This window comes from Anabrus simplex, chromosome 1 (genome assembly GCF_040414725.1).
Source record: "Anabrus simplex isolate iqAnaSimp1 chromosome 1, ASM4041472v1, whole genome shotgun sequence".
Classification (NCBI taxonomy): domain Eukaryota; kingdom Metazoa; phylum Arthropoda; class Insecta; order Orthoptera; family Tettigoniidae; genus Anabrus; species Anabrus simplex.
In genome coordinates this window covers 798812236-798831256 of record NC_090265.1, presented here as the reverse complement: position 1 = coordinate 798831256, position 19021 = coordinate 798812236, and the positions used below count along the sequence as shown (strand labels likewise).

At 39.4% G+C, this 19021-nt stretch overlaps 1 protein-coding gene across 8 annotated transcripts in view; it reads left to right on the top strand.

Annotated features, from left to right (window-relative positions):
* Positions 1 to 19021, top strand: part of LOC136857546 (glycerol kinase 3) — a 462535-nt gene that overhangs the window by 291353 nt on the left and 152161 nt on the right. For all 8 annotated transcript variants that reach the window (XM_067136297.2, XM_067136291.2, XM_067136293.2 and 5 more), the window contains exons 5-7: positions 1313 to 1422; positions 3356 to 3458; positions 3542 to 3652. In XM_067136297.2, the coding sequence (XP_066992398.1) occupies positions 1313 to 1422; positions 3356 to 3458; positions 3542 to 3652 (324 nt within the window). The remainder of the gene's footprint in view (positions 1 to 1312; positions 1423 to 3355; positions 3459 to 3541; positions 3653 to 19021) is intronic.

Here is a 19021-nt window from a genome sequence, read left to right as displayed (position 1 = left end):
TTCGTGAGTGGACGAAAATGCTACAGGATGACTCTGGATTGAGAATTGGCTACAAGAAAGACAAGTTAACAGTCAACTGTTTAGCCTTCGCAGACGACCTTACACTCCTGGCATCCAGTGTGGAGGAAGCTATCCATCAACTATCCTCTCTCGACCACATAGCAGCTAAAGTAGGGCTGAAGATCGCCATCAACAAAACACAGTTTATCACCAACATCAAAGATGCACCCAAATCAATCCCACTGGGAGACAAAACAATACAAAGGACTAACTCCTTCAAATACCTAGGAGAATGGATAACCCCAAACATGAATGAAGATCAGGCCATGAACAGCAGATGCATCAAATTGGAAAATGCCTACCACCTATGTAAGAGTATGTACAAATCCAAATCCCTCTCCCTTAACCTCAAAATCAGGCATTACACTACTGTAGTGAGACCGTCAGTACTATATGCCTCAGAATGCCTAAACATGGTAAGAAAAGGGCAACTTAGAAAACTGGAGCTGAAGGAAAGGAAGATCCTGAGAAAAATCATGGGCCCCATTAAAGAAGAAGGCAAGTACAGAATCAGGCACAACAACGAACTGTACCAACAATTGGAGAGCATTACAACATCTATGAGGAAGAGGAGATTGAACTTCTACGGTCATGTCATGAGAATGGACAATCAGAAGCTCACCTCCAGAATCTTTCACACCATCTCTAGAGGGAAAGCGACTAATGCCAAGTGGGCAAGACTCGTCAGAAAAGACCTTCAAGAATTGGACATTGCTCCCAGTGAAATTTATGACAGGAATAGGTACAGAACGTTGATCAGAACATCAAACTCTCTCCAGTCACTAACAGAAAAAACAGTACGTCCGGGAGGAGGTGTGAAATGGACTCAGGAGCGAAAAGACATTCACAGTGCAAGAATGAAGGAGTACTGGTCAAAGAAGAAAGCTGCTAGAGATAAGAACCACGTGGTCCATAGCAGGCCCAAACGGAACTAAAAAAAAAAAATAATAATCATTAATGTCTCGGTATTGTATAACTTCTGACTGCTTTCAAAACTGAAAGGAAAGCATTTTTTTTTTTAAGAACAACCTGGAAACTTATTCACCCAACTTAATATTTTATATTGTATATTTTGATTACCTACCATGTATGTACCATTTTATACTTTATTCTCAGCCTACAACTCTCCTCCAGCTTTTTCATATTCTACAGACTATATTAGCAGAACTCCAGAATTTTAATTTTTCTTTATACATTGAAAGAGACTGGTAGTCTCGTTCTATCTTAAGTTCTGTTTGTTGCATTGTTGCAGAATCTAACAGGAGGTAAAGATGGTGGTTTGCATATAACAGATGTGACTAATGCTTCAAGAACTATGCTTATGAATATATCAACATTGGAATGGGATCCTGTACTCTGCAGGTAAATTTGATTTTAAAGATCTCAGAATCTCACATGCCTTTATTAGAAGCTACCAAATGATGACATTGAGTTATCATAGTTACTGCAATGCACAATTCTACTGACTTTGTTTTACATTGAGTTATCATAGTTACTGCAATACACAATTGTACTAACTTTGTTTTACACCAAGGAAGAAATTGATCAGATACACTTTTATAAACAAGTGTCAGACTCCTTGGCTGGAGGGTGGGTCCCAGATTCGATTCCCAGGTGGATCGGTCATTTTAATAGCATCTGATTAATTCTTCTGGCTCGGGGACTGGATGTTTGTGTTTGCTCCAATACTTTCCTCTTCGTCTTCCGACAACACACTACATTATCAACGATTACAAAAACATGCAATACTGATTACATCCCTCCATATAGGATGACATCAGGAAGGGCATCAGGCCTTAAAAAAGGGGCCAAGTCCACATGTGCATCACAGTTCACACCCGCGATCCCACAGATGTGGGAAAAGCTGTAGAAGAAGACGTTTTTAAAAACTAGAGTGAACTGAAGTGGATATAGTTACTGGTTTGTGTATGTACATGCCTTTCTTACCTGTTGCATCTTTCAGCAACATTCCTTCCCCTAAAATACTACTTTATACCCTACTCCTGTAGCATTCGTACTGAGCAACAAACAAATGCTCTGCAATAGATTGAATATAAATCTCATGATCAACCCCTTGTCAGAACTGAATCATAGTTCATTTCTGGATCTCTGAACTGTCCTCAGTTGGAGGTTAGGGAAGTGCACCAACCCATTGATCAATTTTTACCTTGTTGGGGTGATAAGTTCAGCTGGATGGCTTTCTGAGCTGAAGTTGGCTGGGTTGATACCTTCTCTCTCTGGTTGTATTGGAAGGTGCTCAAATACACCAACTTGATGTCAGTAGATTTACTGGAACATGAAAGAACATCTACAAGACAAAATTCTGGCATGTTGATGTCCTTAAAAACTGTAAATGTACTGTAGTTGGTGAAATAAGATTCTGTACATTTTACCAACTTGGATTAAAATTCATATGACCATTGACTAAATAAATAACAAGTCTCGACTTGGCTGTTTAGTCCTTATTGCCAAGAAAAGCATGGAGTATATTCTGAGATGGATTTTAAAGATTTAAGCTTGTAAGTGTTTGCCTGATGTTATAAAACCAGTGAGATTTTCTTCAAGTGTTTCTCACTTTTTTGGCATTCAGAGTAGTTTTGGGTGAATGATGAATAGGAAATATGTTATGGTACCCTAAGATCTTGTTCATGTTGTGCAAGTTTTATACTCAATATTGGGATTGAGATCACAAAAGTAGTATGTTTTTGTTACTTAGCAAGGACTGAATATCTGGATCTTCTTCATAACTCATCATTTGAATTCATTCTGATACAAATTTATCGATTCCTGTACTCATTTCTGTGTATTATCTACCATTGTGGCTTGGTATTTACAACATGAACAGATGCAGGATATTTAGTTTATAAGATCATGAGAAAATACTATGCAGCATACTGTTAATTTATTGAAATCTAACCCTGATTTATACGTGAATTCTGCCCTTGATGATTAATTTAGAAGCTAATAAGTTAGTTGAAAATATGTACAGTACATTTAGGTTTTTTTTTAATATCCTGGTATGATTATATTAACTTAATTTTACACATTTCAATTTCTTTGTTTAAAAATCTATTGTATCTCTCCTTTCTTGACCTAGTGTATAGAAAATGTCCAAGCTATAACGAGAAAATAACACCTGCTTCTAGGTTGATACATGAACTTGTGGAATACATCATATACCAGAAGGATAGTGATGGATTGTGCTTAGAGTGCTTTTCATAATATTTACTAAGTGTAGTCTTTATATTTTTTCTCTTGGTTTATTTTAAACTCTTAATAAAGTTATTCTTAACAGATATCTCCAAGTTCCAATAGTTCTGCTACCAGAAATTAGAAGCTCATCTGAAATCTATGGTTATGTGAAAGAGGGACCTCTGGAGGGAATTCCAATCTCTGGGGTGAGTGTAACATAGAACTAAATGTGTTATTTTGTCTGCAATAAAGTTTAAATAGGCAGTGTCAAATGATGATTTGTTTTTAGATTTTAGGTAATCAGCAGTCCTCTCTTGTTGGAGAACAGTGTTTAAAGGAAGGTCAGGCCAAGAACACCTACCGCCAGGGTTGCTTTCTCATCTATAACACAGGGTACAATGTGAGTGGTATCCTTAACTTAAAAGCACATTTAAATATCAAGAAATAAATTTAATATTGTTAATAATATTTCCATTTGTATTCTAAAAGCCTTTGATAAATTTTCATGTGCCCCTTTTTACACTTTTAATATTTAATCTATATATATAAAATAAGAGTTTTGTCTGTACATTGCTCAGAATTTGAAAATAATGGTATTTCTGTATCGGTCATGTCCACAGTAACAAGAAAATGCATTTTTTACTTTTCCATAATTTCTGTCTGTGTGTATGTATGTACACACATCACGAAAAAACGGCTGAACAGAATTTAATGAAAATCGGTATGTAAAGTCGGGAGGTGAGCCACTACAATCTAGGCTATCATCATCATCATCATCATCATCATCTTCCTTCCAAGTATTGGGCCATGCGTCCCGCTACAGTCTTGCATTTTTCTTTTTGCAAGATTTGAAAGCAATCAAATGTCCTTCCGACGGGTTGCTAGCCTGAAGGAAGTAAGACCATTGGTGGGGCTGCCACCTCTCAGCTAATGGACTAGCTGAAATTACAGCATTTCCTCCATAATGGATGTAACGGTTATACCGCCGTGACTCTGTCGACAGGGCCTCATCTGTGGGAACAGGTTTTTTCATCTCGGGAAGGTAAGGTTGGCCTTTGGGCAGGAGAGGTTATGTCGTCGTCATCATCATCATCATCATCATCATCATCATCCCTCCAAGTACTGGGCCATGTGGCCCGTTACGGTCTTGCATTTTCTTTCCATCGCTTCATTGGACATCCTATAGATCTCTGTCCTCTTGGTTGATAGCGTAGGATCTCCTTTGGTAGTCTTCCAGATTCCATCCTTTGAACATGACGTTTCCAGTTTTCTTGGTAATCATATATGTAATTGATTACTGATTTCACATTCAGTCCCTTAAGCTCATCTTCATTTCTTATACGATCCCATTTCGTATAGCCTGCTGTTCTGTGCATGAACGTCATTTCATGTGCTGTAATTCTGGAAATGTCTTCGAGTTCTTATTGTCCATGCCTCACTGGTGTAGCAAAGGGTTAGTCTGGCTAAAGTGTTATAAAGACATAAGCGAGTCTGTTTTTGGACAACAGATGGCTTCGTGATATGATTTATGATTCCTGTTGTTCTGGTAAATTTGGTTATTTTTGCAGAGATATCAATTTCCCCTTGGTAAGATAAATTGTATCCCAGATAATTGAATTCGTTGACTCTTTCCAAAATTTTATTATCTAAACAGATTTTACTCGGGATAGGGTCCTTTCCCTTAAAGGCCATTATTTTGCTCTTTTGTGGTGAAATGATCATGTCGAATTTTGAAGAGACTTTCTGGAGATTAAATACTGACCACTGAAGATCATCTTCTGGTGATGCTACCAATGCAACATCATCAGCAAAGAGTATGGCATCTAGATGTGAGATATCTGCTGACTGGGATTGATCCATGCCTTTCATGCCTCTATTCCTGTATTATGTTGTTCATATAGATTATGAACAACAAAGGAGAAAGTCCACAACCTTGTCTCACACCTCTGCTGATCGGTTCCCATTCAGTCTGATGATTACCTAACTTTATTGGAATAAGGTTGTCAGTGTACATGTTGTATATCGTCGTTGCCGGGGCAAAACCTCCTATGTGAAATATTTTAGCTTAGAACTTTGGCCGGTAAGGTTCGGTCATTTAAGGTCCAATATTGTGTGACAGTTGTCAAGGCATTCTCGCTCTTCATAATGTATGTGCTGCGGGTTAGTATATCTCCAAAAATATTAACACATAGGAGGTTTCGTACCGGCAATGACGATATGTTACCTATTAACTGTTGTGGGACATTATCTTCTGCTAAGATATTAAGAAGTCTGTTCCTGTTAACTAGGTCAAAGGCTTTCTTAAAATCAACAAATGCTATGTGAGTTTCCAAGTTAAATTCCCTGCATTTTTCGACTAAGATTTTCAAGGTAAAGTAAGTATCAGCACATGAGCGCCCCTTTCGAAATCCATGTTGTTCATTTCCAATCACATTTTCATAATACCTCAATAATGTTTCTCTGGCAATATTAGAGTAAATTTTGTAACCTGAGTTGAGTATACTTATCCCTCTGTAATTTCCACAGTCTTTCACACTGCCCTTCTTATGAAGAGGAATAACTATAGCTTTTAGCCAATTCTCTGGTGTTCTGTTGCCATTCCAAATTGATGAATTTGAGAAATCTTTGCTTGAAGATGTCACTGGAGTACTTGAATAATTCTGCATTTATTGAATCTTCTCCAGATGCTTTTCCATTTCTAAGTTTTCTGAGTACTAGCTCCAGTTCTTCGAGTGCAATGGTTTCCGAAGACTTGTAAGAGATGTTGGCATAAGAAATGGCTCAATATTTGAACCTCTCCAAAGGCTCCAAAAATAAATCATTTTATTCACGCCAAGTGAAATGGTAGTTTAGGGGAAGGCCTAAAATTTAATTTTTAAATATTTATATTATTAGCGGTCCTAACGATAAATACTACATAACTAAAGTTATATAGAAATAAATTTCCGATCATTTATGTCTTATACATTTTTACCGTACCGAGTATGATAACACAGATATTCATGAATTTGTATTTTTGTTGCTAAGTCAATATCGATGCCGAGCCACTAGAAAATGGGTTAACAAAATTTAATGAAAATCTGTATATAGTCGGGGAATAAGAAACCAGGGTGAAATTGTAGTTTAGGGGAATGCACCTAAAATTTAATTTTTAAATACCTATGTTATTGGTCCAATCGAAAAGTACTACGTAACAAAAGTTATAGATAATGCAATTTCCGATCATTTATGTTTTATTCTGTTTTACCGTACCGACTATGATAAGAGTGATATTTCAGAGTCGGAAGAAAACTAAATGTGAAGGCCTACAATATCGAAAGCACATAACATTGATCAACAATGACATTACATTGACCATTGTTTGTTGTGATATTCTTTGTCTCTTATTCTGCCACTCAACTCCGATAGATGGGATTACTGCTGCATACCGAGTATAACAGCCTGACTGAATATTGGTGGGAAATAGCTGGGGAGTTGAAAAACTTTCTTCTTTAACATGTTATTCCTCTGGTTCATATATTTCCTGATACTGCTGGTATGTTACACACTGGTTCATCATAGTATTTCAGCTATTCAGTAGCTACTCTGACGCGCTGGTTTGAATGAACAGTGTGTACATTCACGGCAGACTCACTTAGTAGTAGTATGCCCTGGTCTAGAAATACAATTTACCGGGCGAGTTGGCTGTGCGGCTAGGGGCACGCGGCTGTGATCTTGCATCCGGGAGATAGTGGGTTCGAATTCCATTGTCGGCAGCCCTGAAGATGGTTTTCCGTCATTTCCCATTTTCACACCTCGCAAATGCTGGGGCTGTACCTTAATTAAGGCCACAGCCGCTTCCTTCCAACTCCTAGGCCTTTCCTATCCCATCGTCGCCATAAGACCTATCTTTGTCAGTGCGACGTAAAGTCACTAACAAAAAAGAATTACAATTTAGGCCGATTCCAAATTATAGTACCACAATTCACTAAATAACTTTCATTTTATTCCAAATTAGCAGTGAAGAGGGGTTTCTCCTCTGGCTTGGAAAAACTTGCCTCCAAGTCAGATCATTTTTCCGCCACCAGTGTATGAAATGAGATTTTCCGACTCATCGGGTACTCCGAGGAAACAGATTTGTAAAAGTGCATAGTTATTGACCAGTGACTCTCCACTATTCGACCCCACCCTCCATCCCACCGAAAAAAGACTAAGAGTGGTCACGGATCACGGCTGTCTGCGGCCTGGTCATTCCAGCTGTGGAACTTTGGACTGTTAGGTCGGCAGCGTAGTACTGATACCAATATAAATGGTCCGTTATTGGACATTATAAATTTTCCAGCTAACTCATTCCTGGTTGCTAGCGTTTCGCCCTCGTGTGCTAGGTTGGGCTCATCAGTTGGTACCTAGCACACCTACCAAGACGCTGGCTAGTGCATACCGTGGAGGCCACTGCGTAGGCTACTTGTCCCGAATGAGTAAAAATATTTCAGATTCCCTATGGGAATCAACATCTATATCATCTGATAGCCAAGCAGGCATCATTTTTCGGTAGAGAGAGAAAGTCTCTCATAGTGCATTGGCAATGCCGGTGGCTCCAAGTAGCCTACGCAGTGGCCTCCACGGTATGCACTAGCCAGCGTCTTGGTAGGTGTGCTAGGTACCAACTGATGAGCCCAACCTAGCACACGAGGGTGAAACGCTGGCAACCAGGAATGAGTTAGCTGGAAAATTTATAATGTCCAATAACGGACCATTTATATTGGTATTATGAATTTACTCATTCAGGACAAATATTTCAGATTCCCTATGGAAATCAACATCTATATCAGCGTAGTACTGTCCGTTAAAAGTGAGAAAATGTGTGTTTTTTCATTTAATCAAGTAGGCTATTTGATATGAAGGCATTGCTTTTAACCGCGCTATTCCTGCTGACATCATTGTAATGACCTATGTTCATTTCAATATTATCATTTAGACTTTCACGGCCCGTGTAACTATTCATGAGTTCTATTTTTGGGCTTATGCCGTGTAAATAATTATAAAACACACTCAACGTTTCAAAAGGAACCTTGCCTTTCTTCATCAGGAGACCAAAGAGAAGAGAAACGACGTATTGATGGTTGCTAGGAGAAAGCAACAAGGAAGCTACAAATGGTGCCCAAAGATGTAAAGGGGACGCCATTTTAGCCCAAGAGACAATGAATAGTGGCAGCAGAGCATTACTCTCTAATGGTTCTGATTATAGGTAGCCATGATTCACTGAGGTTGTAACCTGTATCGCGGTTGAAATTATCTGGATGTTTACGTATTTCAACCGCCTCCCTGATAATTCTTGGGCGATATTGCTTTATACGGGCAAGAACATCCACTTCTTGGAACAAGACATCATGACCAGGTGTTAGGGCATGGTCAGCAACAGCTGATTTATCAGGTTGGTTGAGTCTGATACATCTAGTATGTTCTTTGATGCGAGTACACACCGTTCTCGAAGTCTGCCCAATATAAACCTTGCCACAAGTACAGGGAACTCTGTAGATACCAGGTTGTTGTAATTTAGGCAAACTATCCTTAGTTGGTCGCAGGAGTTGTCTAATCTTAACTGATGTTCCAAAAACAGTTCGTACATGGTACCTGCGTAAGATTTTAGCAATACGATCCGTCGTGTTATGTATGTAAGGTAGGTAAGCAGTTCCTTTTACATCTTTTTTCTTAACAGACGTCCGATTATGTGCCGATTTCAGAACCCTTGAGATCAAAGCTCTGCTGTAACCGTTGCTCTCAAAGGTGGTTCTCAAGGTGTTAATTTCCTCTTGTAGATCTGACGCTTCACAAATCCTCCTGGCCCTGGTAGTCAGAGTTCTAAGGATACCATGTTTCTGGGCAGGGTGATGGTGAGAATCTGCGTGGAGATATCTATTGGTGTGTGTGGGCTTACGATACACGCTGTGTCCTAGAGATCCATCCTCTTTCTTGGTGACGAGAACATCCAAAAAAGGTATCTTGCCGTCAGATTCCATTTCCAAGGTGAAACAAATGGAAGGGTGCTGGCGATTAAGGTGATCCAGAAAGTGACCAAGATTGTCTTCACCTTCCGTCCATACGACGAACGTATCATCCATAAATCGCCACCAGATCTTCGGTTTGCAAGGTGCCGACGACAAAGCTTTCTCTTCGAAGTTTTCCATGAAGAAATTGGCCACAACAGGAGAGAGAGGACTTCCCATGGCCACACCATCTGTCTGTTCATAATATTTCCCATTCCATAGAAAGTAGGAGGAGGTCATGCAGTGATAGAAAAGCCTTGCGATCTCTTCAGTAAAGATATCATTAATGAGAGACATGACACCGTCAACAGGTACTCTCGTAAACAGAGACACCACGTCGAGACTCACCAAGATATCGCCTGGCTGAAGTGATATAGTTTTTAACTTCTCAATGAAGTGTGTGGAATCCTTAATATATGAAGGGGTGTTACCTAGGCGTGGTTGAAGAAGACTACCTAAATATTTCGAAAGGGCATATGTCGGGGAACCAATCGTACTGACAATAGGCCTAAGAGGAACACCCTCCTTATGTATTTTGGGAAGGCCATACAGTCTCGGAGGAATAGCATCCCCTGGAAGGAGACTCTTTGCTGTATCTTCTGGAATAGAAGATTGCTTGACCAATTTGACGGTCATATTTGAGTAGCGAGTTGTGGGATCACGACTGTTAATCCTGTATATAGGATCAGCTAACAAGGACGAGATCTTGTTGTCATATTCATCTTTATCCATCACCACCGTCGCGTTACCCTTGTCAGCGGGGAGAACGATTACATCAGAATTGTCCCTTAGATCTTTTAGCGCCCGGATTTCACCTTGTTTTAAGTTGGACTTAGGTGGATTAGCGGTCTTGAGAACTTTGGAACATTCTTGTCTAACTTCCTCAGCCTCTTCAGGTGTGAGGTTATGTACCGAGGATTCTATAGATGTAATAAGTTCCTCAATTGGAATTCTTCTAGGCGCTACAGCAAAGTTGAGACCTTTAGCAAGAACTGCCTTTTGGGTTTCATTCAAAGGCATACTGGATAAATTTACGACAACTTTGTTGGAATCGTGTCTAATGGTATGTGGTTTCTGCTTCTGACATAACCTTTCATATTTGGAAATATGCCTGCCCCTAACCTGATCAAATATGTTGTTGGCTTGCACTGCAGTAATACGGTCAAACACCTTCCATAATTCCTCATCTACGAAGTTTGAGAGGCGTAGATGCAGCTGTAGTAACTCCCTCGAGACTGAATCCAACCGCTTACGAGTCTGCTGTATCCTCTCTATCAGTAGCGCCTTGCTAGTACGACGATAGATTCTCATAGCTTTTGGTGTTCTGAAAGTATGCTTCAACATAACAAAATTTGGTAGTATATCATGGTCCCGGCATCTTAGGAGAAAAGTGAGAGAGGAAATAAGACACACCTTCTTGCGTCGTAATCTACTAAATTTAGACATCGATCGAAAAAATTTAGTAGATTACGACGCAAGAAGGTGTGTCTTATTTCCTCTCTCACTTTTCTCCTAAGATGCCGGGACCATGATATACTACCAAATTTTGTTATGTTGAAGCATACTTTCAGAACACCAAAAGCTATGAGAATCTATCGTCGTACTAGCAAGGCGCTACTGATAGAGAGGATACAGCAGACTCGTAAGCGGTTGGATTCAGTCTCGAGGGAGTTACTACAGCTGCATCTACGCCTCTCAAACTTCGTAGATGAGGAATTATGGAAGGTGTTTGACCGTATTACTGCAGTGCAAGCCAACAACATATTTGATCAGGTTAGGGGCAGGCATATTTCCAAATATGAAAGGTTATGTCAGAAGCAGAAACCACATACCATTAGACACGATTCCAACAAAGTTGTCGTAAATTTATCCAGTATGCCTTTGAATGAAACCCAAAAGGCAGTTCTTGCTAAAGGTCTCAACTTTGCTGTAGCGCCTAGAAGAATTCCAATTGAGGAACTTATTACATCTATAGAATCCTCGGTACATAACCTCACACCTGAAGAGGCTGAGGAAGTTAGACAAGAATGTTCCAAAGTTCTCAAGACCGCTAATCCACCTAAGTCCAACTTAAAACAAGGTGAAATCCGGGCGCTAAAAGATCTAAGGGACAATTCTGATGTAATCGTTCTCCCCGCTGACAAGGGTAACGCGACGGTGGTGATGGATAAAGATGAATATGACAACAAGATCTCGTCCTTGTTAGCTGATCCTATATACAGGATTAACAGTCGTGATCCCACAACTCGCTACTCAAATATGACCGTCAAATTGGTCAAGCAATCTTCTATTCCAGAAGATACAGCAAAGAGTCTCCTTCCAGGGGATGCTATTCCTCCGAGACTGTATGGCCTTCCCAAAATACATAAGGAGGGTGTTCCTCTTAGGCCTATTGTCAGTACGATTGGTTCCCCGACATATGCCCTTTCGAAATATTTAGGTAGTCTTCTTCAACCACGCCTAGGTAACACCCCTTCATATATTAAGGATTCCACACACTTCATTGAGAAGTTAAAAACTATATCACTTCAGCCAGGCGATATCTTGGTGAGTCTCGACGTGGTGTCTCTGTTTACGAGAGTACCTGTTGACGGTGTCATGTCTCTCATTAATGATATCTTTACTGAAGAGATCGCAAGGCTTTTCTATCACTGCATGACCTCCTCCTACTTTCTATGGAATGGGAAATATTATGAACAGACAGATGGTGTGGCCATGGGAAGTCCTCTCTCTCCTGTTGTGGCCAATTTCTTCATGGAAAACTTCGAAGAGAAAGCTTTGTCGTCGGCACCTTGCAAACCGAAGATCTGGTGGCGATTTATGGATGATACGTTCGTCGTATGGACGGAAGGTGAAGACAATCTTGGTCACTTTCTGGATCACCTTAATCGCCAGCACCCTTCCATTTGTTTCACCTTGGAAATGGAATCTGACGGCAAGATACCTTTTTTGGATGTTCTCGTCACCAAGAAAGAGGATGGATCTCTAGGACACAGCGTGTATCGTAAGCCCACACACACCAATAGATATCTCCACGCAGATTCTCACCATCACCCTGCCCAGAAACATGGTATCCTTAGAACTCTGACTACCAGGGCCAGGAGGATTTGTGAAGCGTCAGATCTACAAGAGGAAATTAACACCTTGAGAACCACCTTTGAGAGCAACGGTTACAGCAGAGCTTTGATCTCAAGGGTTCTGAAATCGGCACATAATCGGACGTCTGTTAAGAAAAAAGATGTAAAAGGAACTGCTTACCTACCTTACATACATAACACGACGGATCGTATTGCTAAAATCTTACGCAGGTACCATGTACGAACTGTTTTTGGAACATCAGTTAAGATTAGACAACTCCTGCGACCAACTAAGGATAGTTTGCCTAAATTACAACAACCTGGTATCTACAGAGTTCCCTGTACTTGTGGCAAGGTTTATATTGGGCAGACTTCGAGAACGGTGTGTACTCGCATCAAAGAACATACTAGATGTATCAGACTCAACCAACCTGATAAATCAGCTGTTGCTGACCATGCCCTAACACCTGGTCATGATGTCTTGTTCCAAGAAGTGGATGTTCTTGCCCGTATAAAGCAATATCGCCCAAGAATTATCAGGGAGGCGGTTGAAATACGTAAACATCCAGATAATTTCAACCGCGATACAGGTTACAACCTCAGTGAATCATGGCTACCTATAATCAGAACCATTAGAGAGTAATGCTCTGCTGCCACTATTCATTGTCTCTTGGGCTAAAATGGCGTCCCCTTTACATCTTTGGGCACCATTTGTAGCTTCCTTGTTGCTTTCTCCTAGCAACCATCAATACGTCGTTTCTCTTCTCTTTGGTCTCCTGATGAAGAAAGGCAAGGTTCCTTTTGAAACGTTGAGTGTGTTTTATAATTATTTACACGGCATAAGCCCAAAAATAGAACTCATGAATATGTTCATTTCAGTTGGGAAAACCACTAAGACAGTCTTTCTGAGGATGTAAAAAGGCAGGTGGAGAGTGAGTGTCTGCTATTATACTGAAAACTCCCCAACCTGACTGTGATTTATGGTAGGCAAGCGGGCCTACCATTACAATGAAAATTCCCTAACCCAGTCGTCATATGAGAAAAGACGTTTGGTGACTTCCCCGTCGCGTTTCTAGGGTAACGTTAAGAGCTATGCAGTTTAATACAATCTTGCCCACAACGTGTACACTACCTAACCTAGAATTCTGTAAACAATGTAGAATTCCGTAGAGAAGTATGGGTACATCAGCTAGTACTATATGAATTAATTATGTACTTTCCTCAACCTGGAAAAAGCATTTGATCATGTTATAGCATCAGCTACTGTAATATGTAATATTGTACTGTGTTGCATCACCATGGCATGCCATAGTGGCTAATTGACTGGATCCGGATTCTTCATGAGAACATTAGTTCCAGAGTGAGATGTGCTACTACTTTCTGGAAGCTTCCATTTGAGAGTTGGAGTTCATCAGGGATTGGCATTGTCACCACTGCTCTTAACCCATTCAAGTCACAATAAATGGCCACATTGTTGACTGTGGCATAAGATTTAATTTGCATACCTGTCTCACAAAAATATGCATAAAATGAAAACTAATGGAGATAATTTACTCAAATTTTGCATTCATGCCATTGAAGATGACTTATCCCATTCTTCATTCCTTGAGTGACTGCTGGCTGTAGTACAAATTTCAAAAAGAGCGGATCCGTGTACTCTAAAAACATCGCAATTTCGGACGGTGGGCGGACAATACAGTTTTCGTAAGTATTTCTGAAACACCGCTGTATCCATTAAATGGATATAAATCAGAATTATCGTTTTTTTTTTCTTCTCCACTTTTTAATCACTACGGTTCTTTTGTGTACCTGACCGTGCGCATTTGGAAGAACCTGGCGCAGCATTTTCACTTTCACTTTCTTCAATATTCTGCTCACTTCAGTAACTTTCACTGTTGTTAACACTATCCTTGAAGTCACATTCATTTTCCAAAATGTCATTATTGCCGTAATCACTGTCTAAAACAATGTCTACAAGCGCTTTCAATCTCTCGTCGACATTGCTGCAAAACCGGTTGTACTGTATAATGAATACCAATGAAAATTAACTGTTGTTCAACAATTTGAGTGTTTCACAGAAATACAGACAGCATTGTTTACAGACAGTACATGCCTCTAATTCCCTATCAGTGTATATTGTAGAAATTGTATTGCAAAGGAAATCTAATGTATGAAGATAAGTGAGACACTGCATCATTGCGAGCTGAGCTTGTAATTGCAGGGCTGTGTTCAAAAATGGAGTGATCACGTAAACTAATTCAGCCTGTGTCTAAATGACTGAATATTTAGAAATTAGCCTGAGCATATTCACCGTCAAAGTCAACCATCAAGACCTAGTGAAAACTAGCTGTTCCAATACTTAGAATTCCATTTGCAGAGCGACAGAGATAGTGATCATGAAGTGCACACATGAGTGAGGGCAGCATAGCTTAGATGGCGAGTAGTCATGGGAGTACTGTGCGATAAGCATATGGTGGTCCACCTTAAATCTAAGGTATACTGCACTATGGTCTGTCCAGTGGCATTGTATGGGGCTGAGAATTGGCCAGCCACCAACAGTTCCAAGTGTCCACTTCACACCATGGGGATGTGTATGTTGCGCCGGACTCTTTGTGTTTCTCTCCTTGATCATATCGTAAACAACTACACATTGCAGCAGAGAATGGGAGTTGTTCTATTCAGGAGAAAATACAGTAGGGCAGCACTTGAGGTGCTATGGCTATAACCTGAGTGCAGCAACTGGCACCATCGCTTAGATACCTACAACTTCACTGTGGCAAGTCACGCTAGTCACAGACTTAAAGAACATTCGGCTTGAACTGAACGTTGCTTATAATTGCGCAGATGGCACTTGGCGATCAAAGAGTGGGGGCCCAGCTCTGGGAAAATGCTATGGCAAAGAAGAAGACATAGTAGCATACATACGTACATACATGCATGCATGCATACATACTGCACCATTTAATTTGCGACCTTTTCCGGTACCTCTGTCTTATGTTGTTGCGCCACGGTGGGCGACCAAATTTAATGCACCTGTTAATATATTAATGTTCCCGCGGTGACTCCCGCTATTGCGCCGCGTTGGAGCATTAACTGAATATACACATGCGTAAATATTGCTCCGGCCAATAATTTTAAGCATCGGGTCGTAAATCATACCTAGACTCTGAACTGAAATATAATTTATGAACATGAGCTCCAACAACACGGTGCATAATCGCTTCTCAGGGTAAAATTCGCTTCCTTATGTTCCCATATGCTTTATATAAATCGTAGATTCCGTTGAAGAGTATCGGTCCGTTGAAATAGTCATTCCGAATCCATACGTGAAGGAAATTATCTAATCATCACCTAATATCTAACATAAATTAATTCGATAAATCCGTATATTATCATACTACTATATACTACAAGTTACTTAAGGAATAGAAACGCGAAACCAAAATTATATCTAGTTTATTAGCATGCTAATGTATAATAAAATTGAATAATATGCATCCATCGGCAATAAAGAAAGGAACAATCGTGTGAAATTACAAATATCATCCTCAAATGCTTGAGTTCCGAGATAAACATATTTGAAAAATCTTTAAGTTATCATCATATTTGCTTACATTTTTCGTTAAGTTTCAAAAATATACCATATCTTCCATGTTTAAATTGATACAAGGGGAAAAATAGGGACCATAACTTTATTAATTCAAGGAGGAGTGGAATATCTTCCTTTTAATATTGTTTGGGATTTTCTTTGGGGCATCATTTATGTTTCATCTTTCTTTTCGGACTGTTTGACCAAATTTACTTGGATTCATGTTTGGACTCTTGTTTGGATTCTTCTTTGTGACTCTCCACGTTACGAGATAAGCATTACCATATTTAAATTTGGGTTCAAAACACCCATAAAGTTATTAATATTCCTATCATAACCCAAAATGAATAAATTAAAACAGTACATTACCAAATGTACAAAATAAACCAAATAATCTTACTACAGAGTGCCATAACTATGATAGTACGTCGGTCTTTCCTGCGAAAATCGTGCCATGCATTCTTAATCATGTGCCAATATATTTACATATTCTCAAATATCTCTTCACTATGCCAATATTAAGTCAAAGTAAACCGTACTTCATATTAGCGTTAATGCGCTGACCTTCCAATATGAAAATGTGCGAGACTCCATTCTATTCCTGAATATATATATTACGTAATGTATAACAAACACGTAACCTATCAATATCTTCCGCTGAAAGTTACTACGAGACACATTCTGCTTAACTCGAGACATACATTCAACTTAACATGGCCTAAATCCTTCACTTGCAGTGCTAATCCAAATATAAATGTAATACGCAACACAGGAATTCGCAATTCAACCATCTATCCCATTCTTAAGCAACGAACAGAAACATATCTCCTCACTCAAATTACAACTTGCCACAATAACATTCCTTTTCCTTCATATAAATATATACCTCCATATTTAAAAAATATCTTCATTCAATTCCACTTAAATAACCTCTGTGTTACGGTAGCATTACTTAATAACCTGATTATTCTCCCATACACTGCAACTTCGTAATATTTCCAACATCTCCGTACAATACAGTTATCGTACTGGCCATGATTGCTACACATATTGACCTGAAGTTTTAGGTTACGTCTCGTATCTTGTCTGCTTTTTCTACAATCTCTACTGGTTAAACATTTCACGGTCTACACGTATTGATTGGCACTAAACATGCACAAATACTCAATCAGATCTAGTTTCCATTAACCTTAAAATTATCACATTAGCACCACGGTTATATAGCATAAACTGGCACATTTCATTGGCTAATAATTGGCATTTATAGTCATATATCCTTTCATTGGCACTACAACTCTTACTTCTAGCACTCCTGTACATATATAAATATTTTTCATCAATTGATTTCAAATTTATTACGATGCAATTCATAATACTTATCTCGTAACGGGATTTTGCTGCTGGATCTCTCCTGGACTACGGCATCTTGGAGTAGGCAGCCCCTGTGATCCAAAGATTACGTCATCTGCGGCTCCGGCTCGGGATCTTGGCTTGAGCTATTAAGTCTTGAGCGATCATTTCCATCTGTTTAAGCTGAGTCCATCTTGTCACCAGTTCTCATGCAATCATAAAAGAACAAATACATAGTAGAATTCATAGTATACTGGTGGATAGTAGGCTATTCAATGCGTAATATTTGTTTTCAGAAACTCGTATTGCTCGAGAATATTCTTTTCTTTTAAATCTAGAGATTTCTCTAATTCGGCCTACTTCTTGCTATTTCTTTCGCTTAAACAGATATTGTCTCCCTCCTGGAAACAATAAATTATGCCTTCCTTAGCAAGGATTTGCCGTTATAATACTACTTTCGGCAATGTATAACTTGGCTGAAATTTCCTTTCGTTTCTGAGTTTAGGTGTTACAGTAACGAATATTTCCTTCAAATCTACGCCTTTTCTGCCAATATTCTTGCAGATGTAGTCTTTACTGCTGTTTATATATTAATATTTTAGTAATTAACGATGCGTTGATCCTTTTATATCCTTCCGTATGTCGTGCTGCTTCTCTTCAATTCGTAAGTCTCTCCTCTCAAGGTAGTCAAGAATCGGTTTCCTTCAAATTTTTTTTAGCCCATCATTATTTAATTCTTGAGATTCCTTTTCCTTGCGGCCGGCCGATATCGATTGACTAGATCTCTACTCTGTGTACTTGCACCTGAAGCTATTGTATGCCATGTTTGTCCACTGTTTCCATGACATTTACGGCCGCTAATGTAACGTAATGGTACAATACATACATACATACATACATACATACATACATACATACATACATACATACATGCATCTTCTTTATAGACTGTTATACGTTTCAGCATTCAGTCTGCAAGCATCTGTGAATTTACAAACCGCTGCCACAATCCTCTATTTATAACTAGTTCTGTGGCCTCGTTTAGTTCTGTACCTCTTATCTTCAAATCATTAGAAACTGAGTCTAACCATCGTTGTCTTGGCCTCCCTCTACTTCTTGTACCCATCATAACAGAATCGATTATTCTCCTAGGTAACCTTTCCTCCACCATTTGCCTCACATGACCCCACCACAGAAGCTAGTTTATGCGTACAGCTTTAACAATCAAGTTAATTCCCAACTTACCCTTTATCTCTTCATTTTGAGTACCCTCCTGCCATTGTTTCCACATGTTTGTACCAGCAATCATTCTCACTACTTTCATGTCTGTTACTTCTAACTTATAAATAAGATAAACTGAGCCCACCCAGCCTTCAGTCCCATAAAGCAAAGTTGGTCTGAAACCAGATTTCGTTTTTACAGAATACTGTTGATTGCATCTGCGAGCTCACTGCATTTGTTTTGCTGCATCCAGATTCAATCTCACTTACTATACTCTATACTACCATCCTGGGAGAACATACATCCCAAATACTGAAATTCTCTCTCTCTTTCAGATTTGTATCCCCAGTCTGACATCTACTTCTCTTGGATTTCTTACCTACTGACATCAATTTAGTCTTGGAAAGGATAATTTTCATACTATACTCATTGTACCTATTTTCTAGTTTCAAGATATTTGACTGCAGGTTTTCGCACAATCTGCCATTGAGACCAAGTCATCAGCA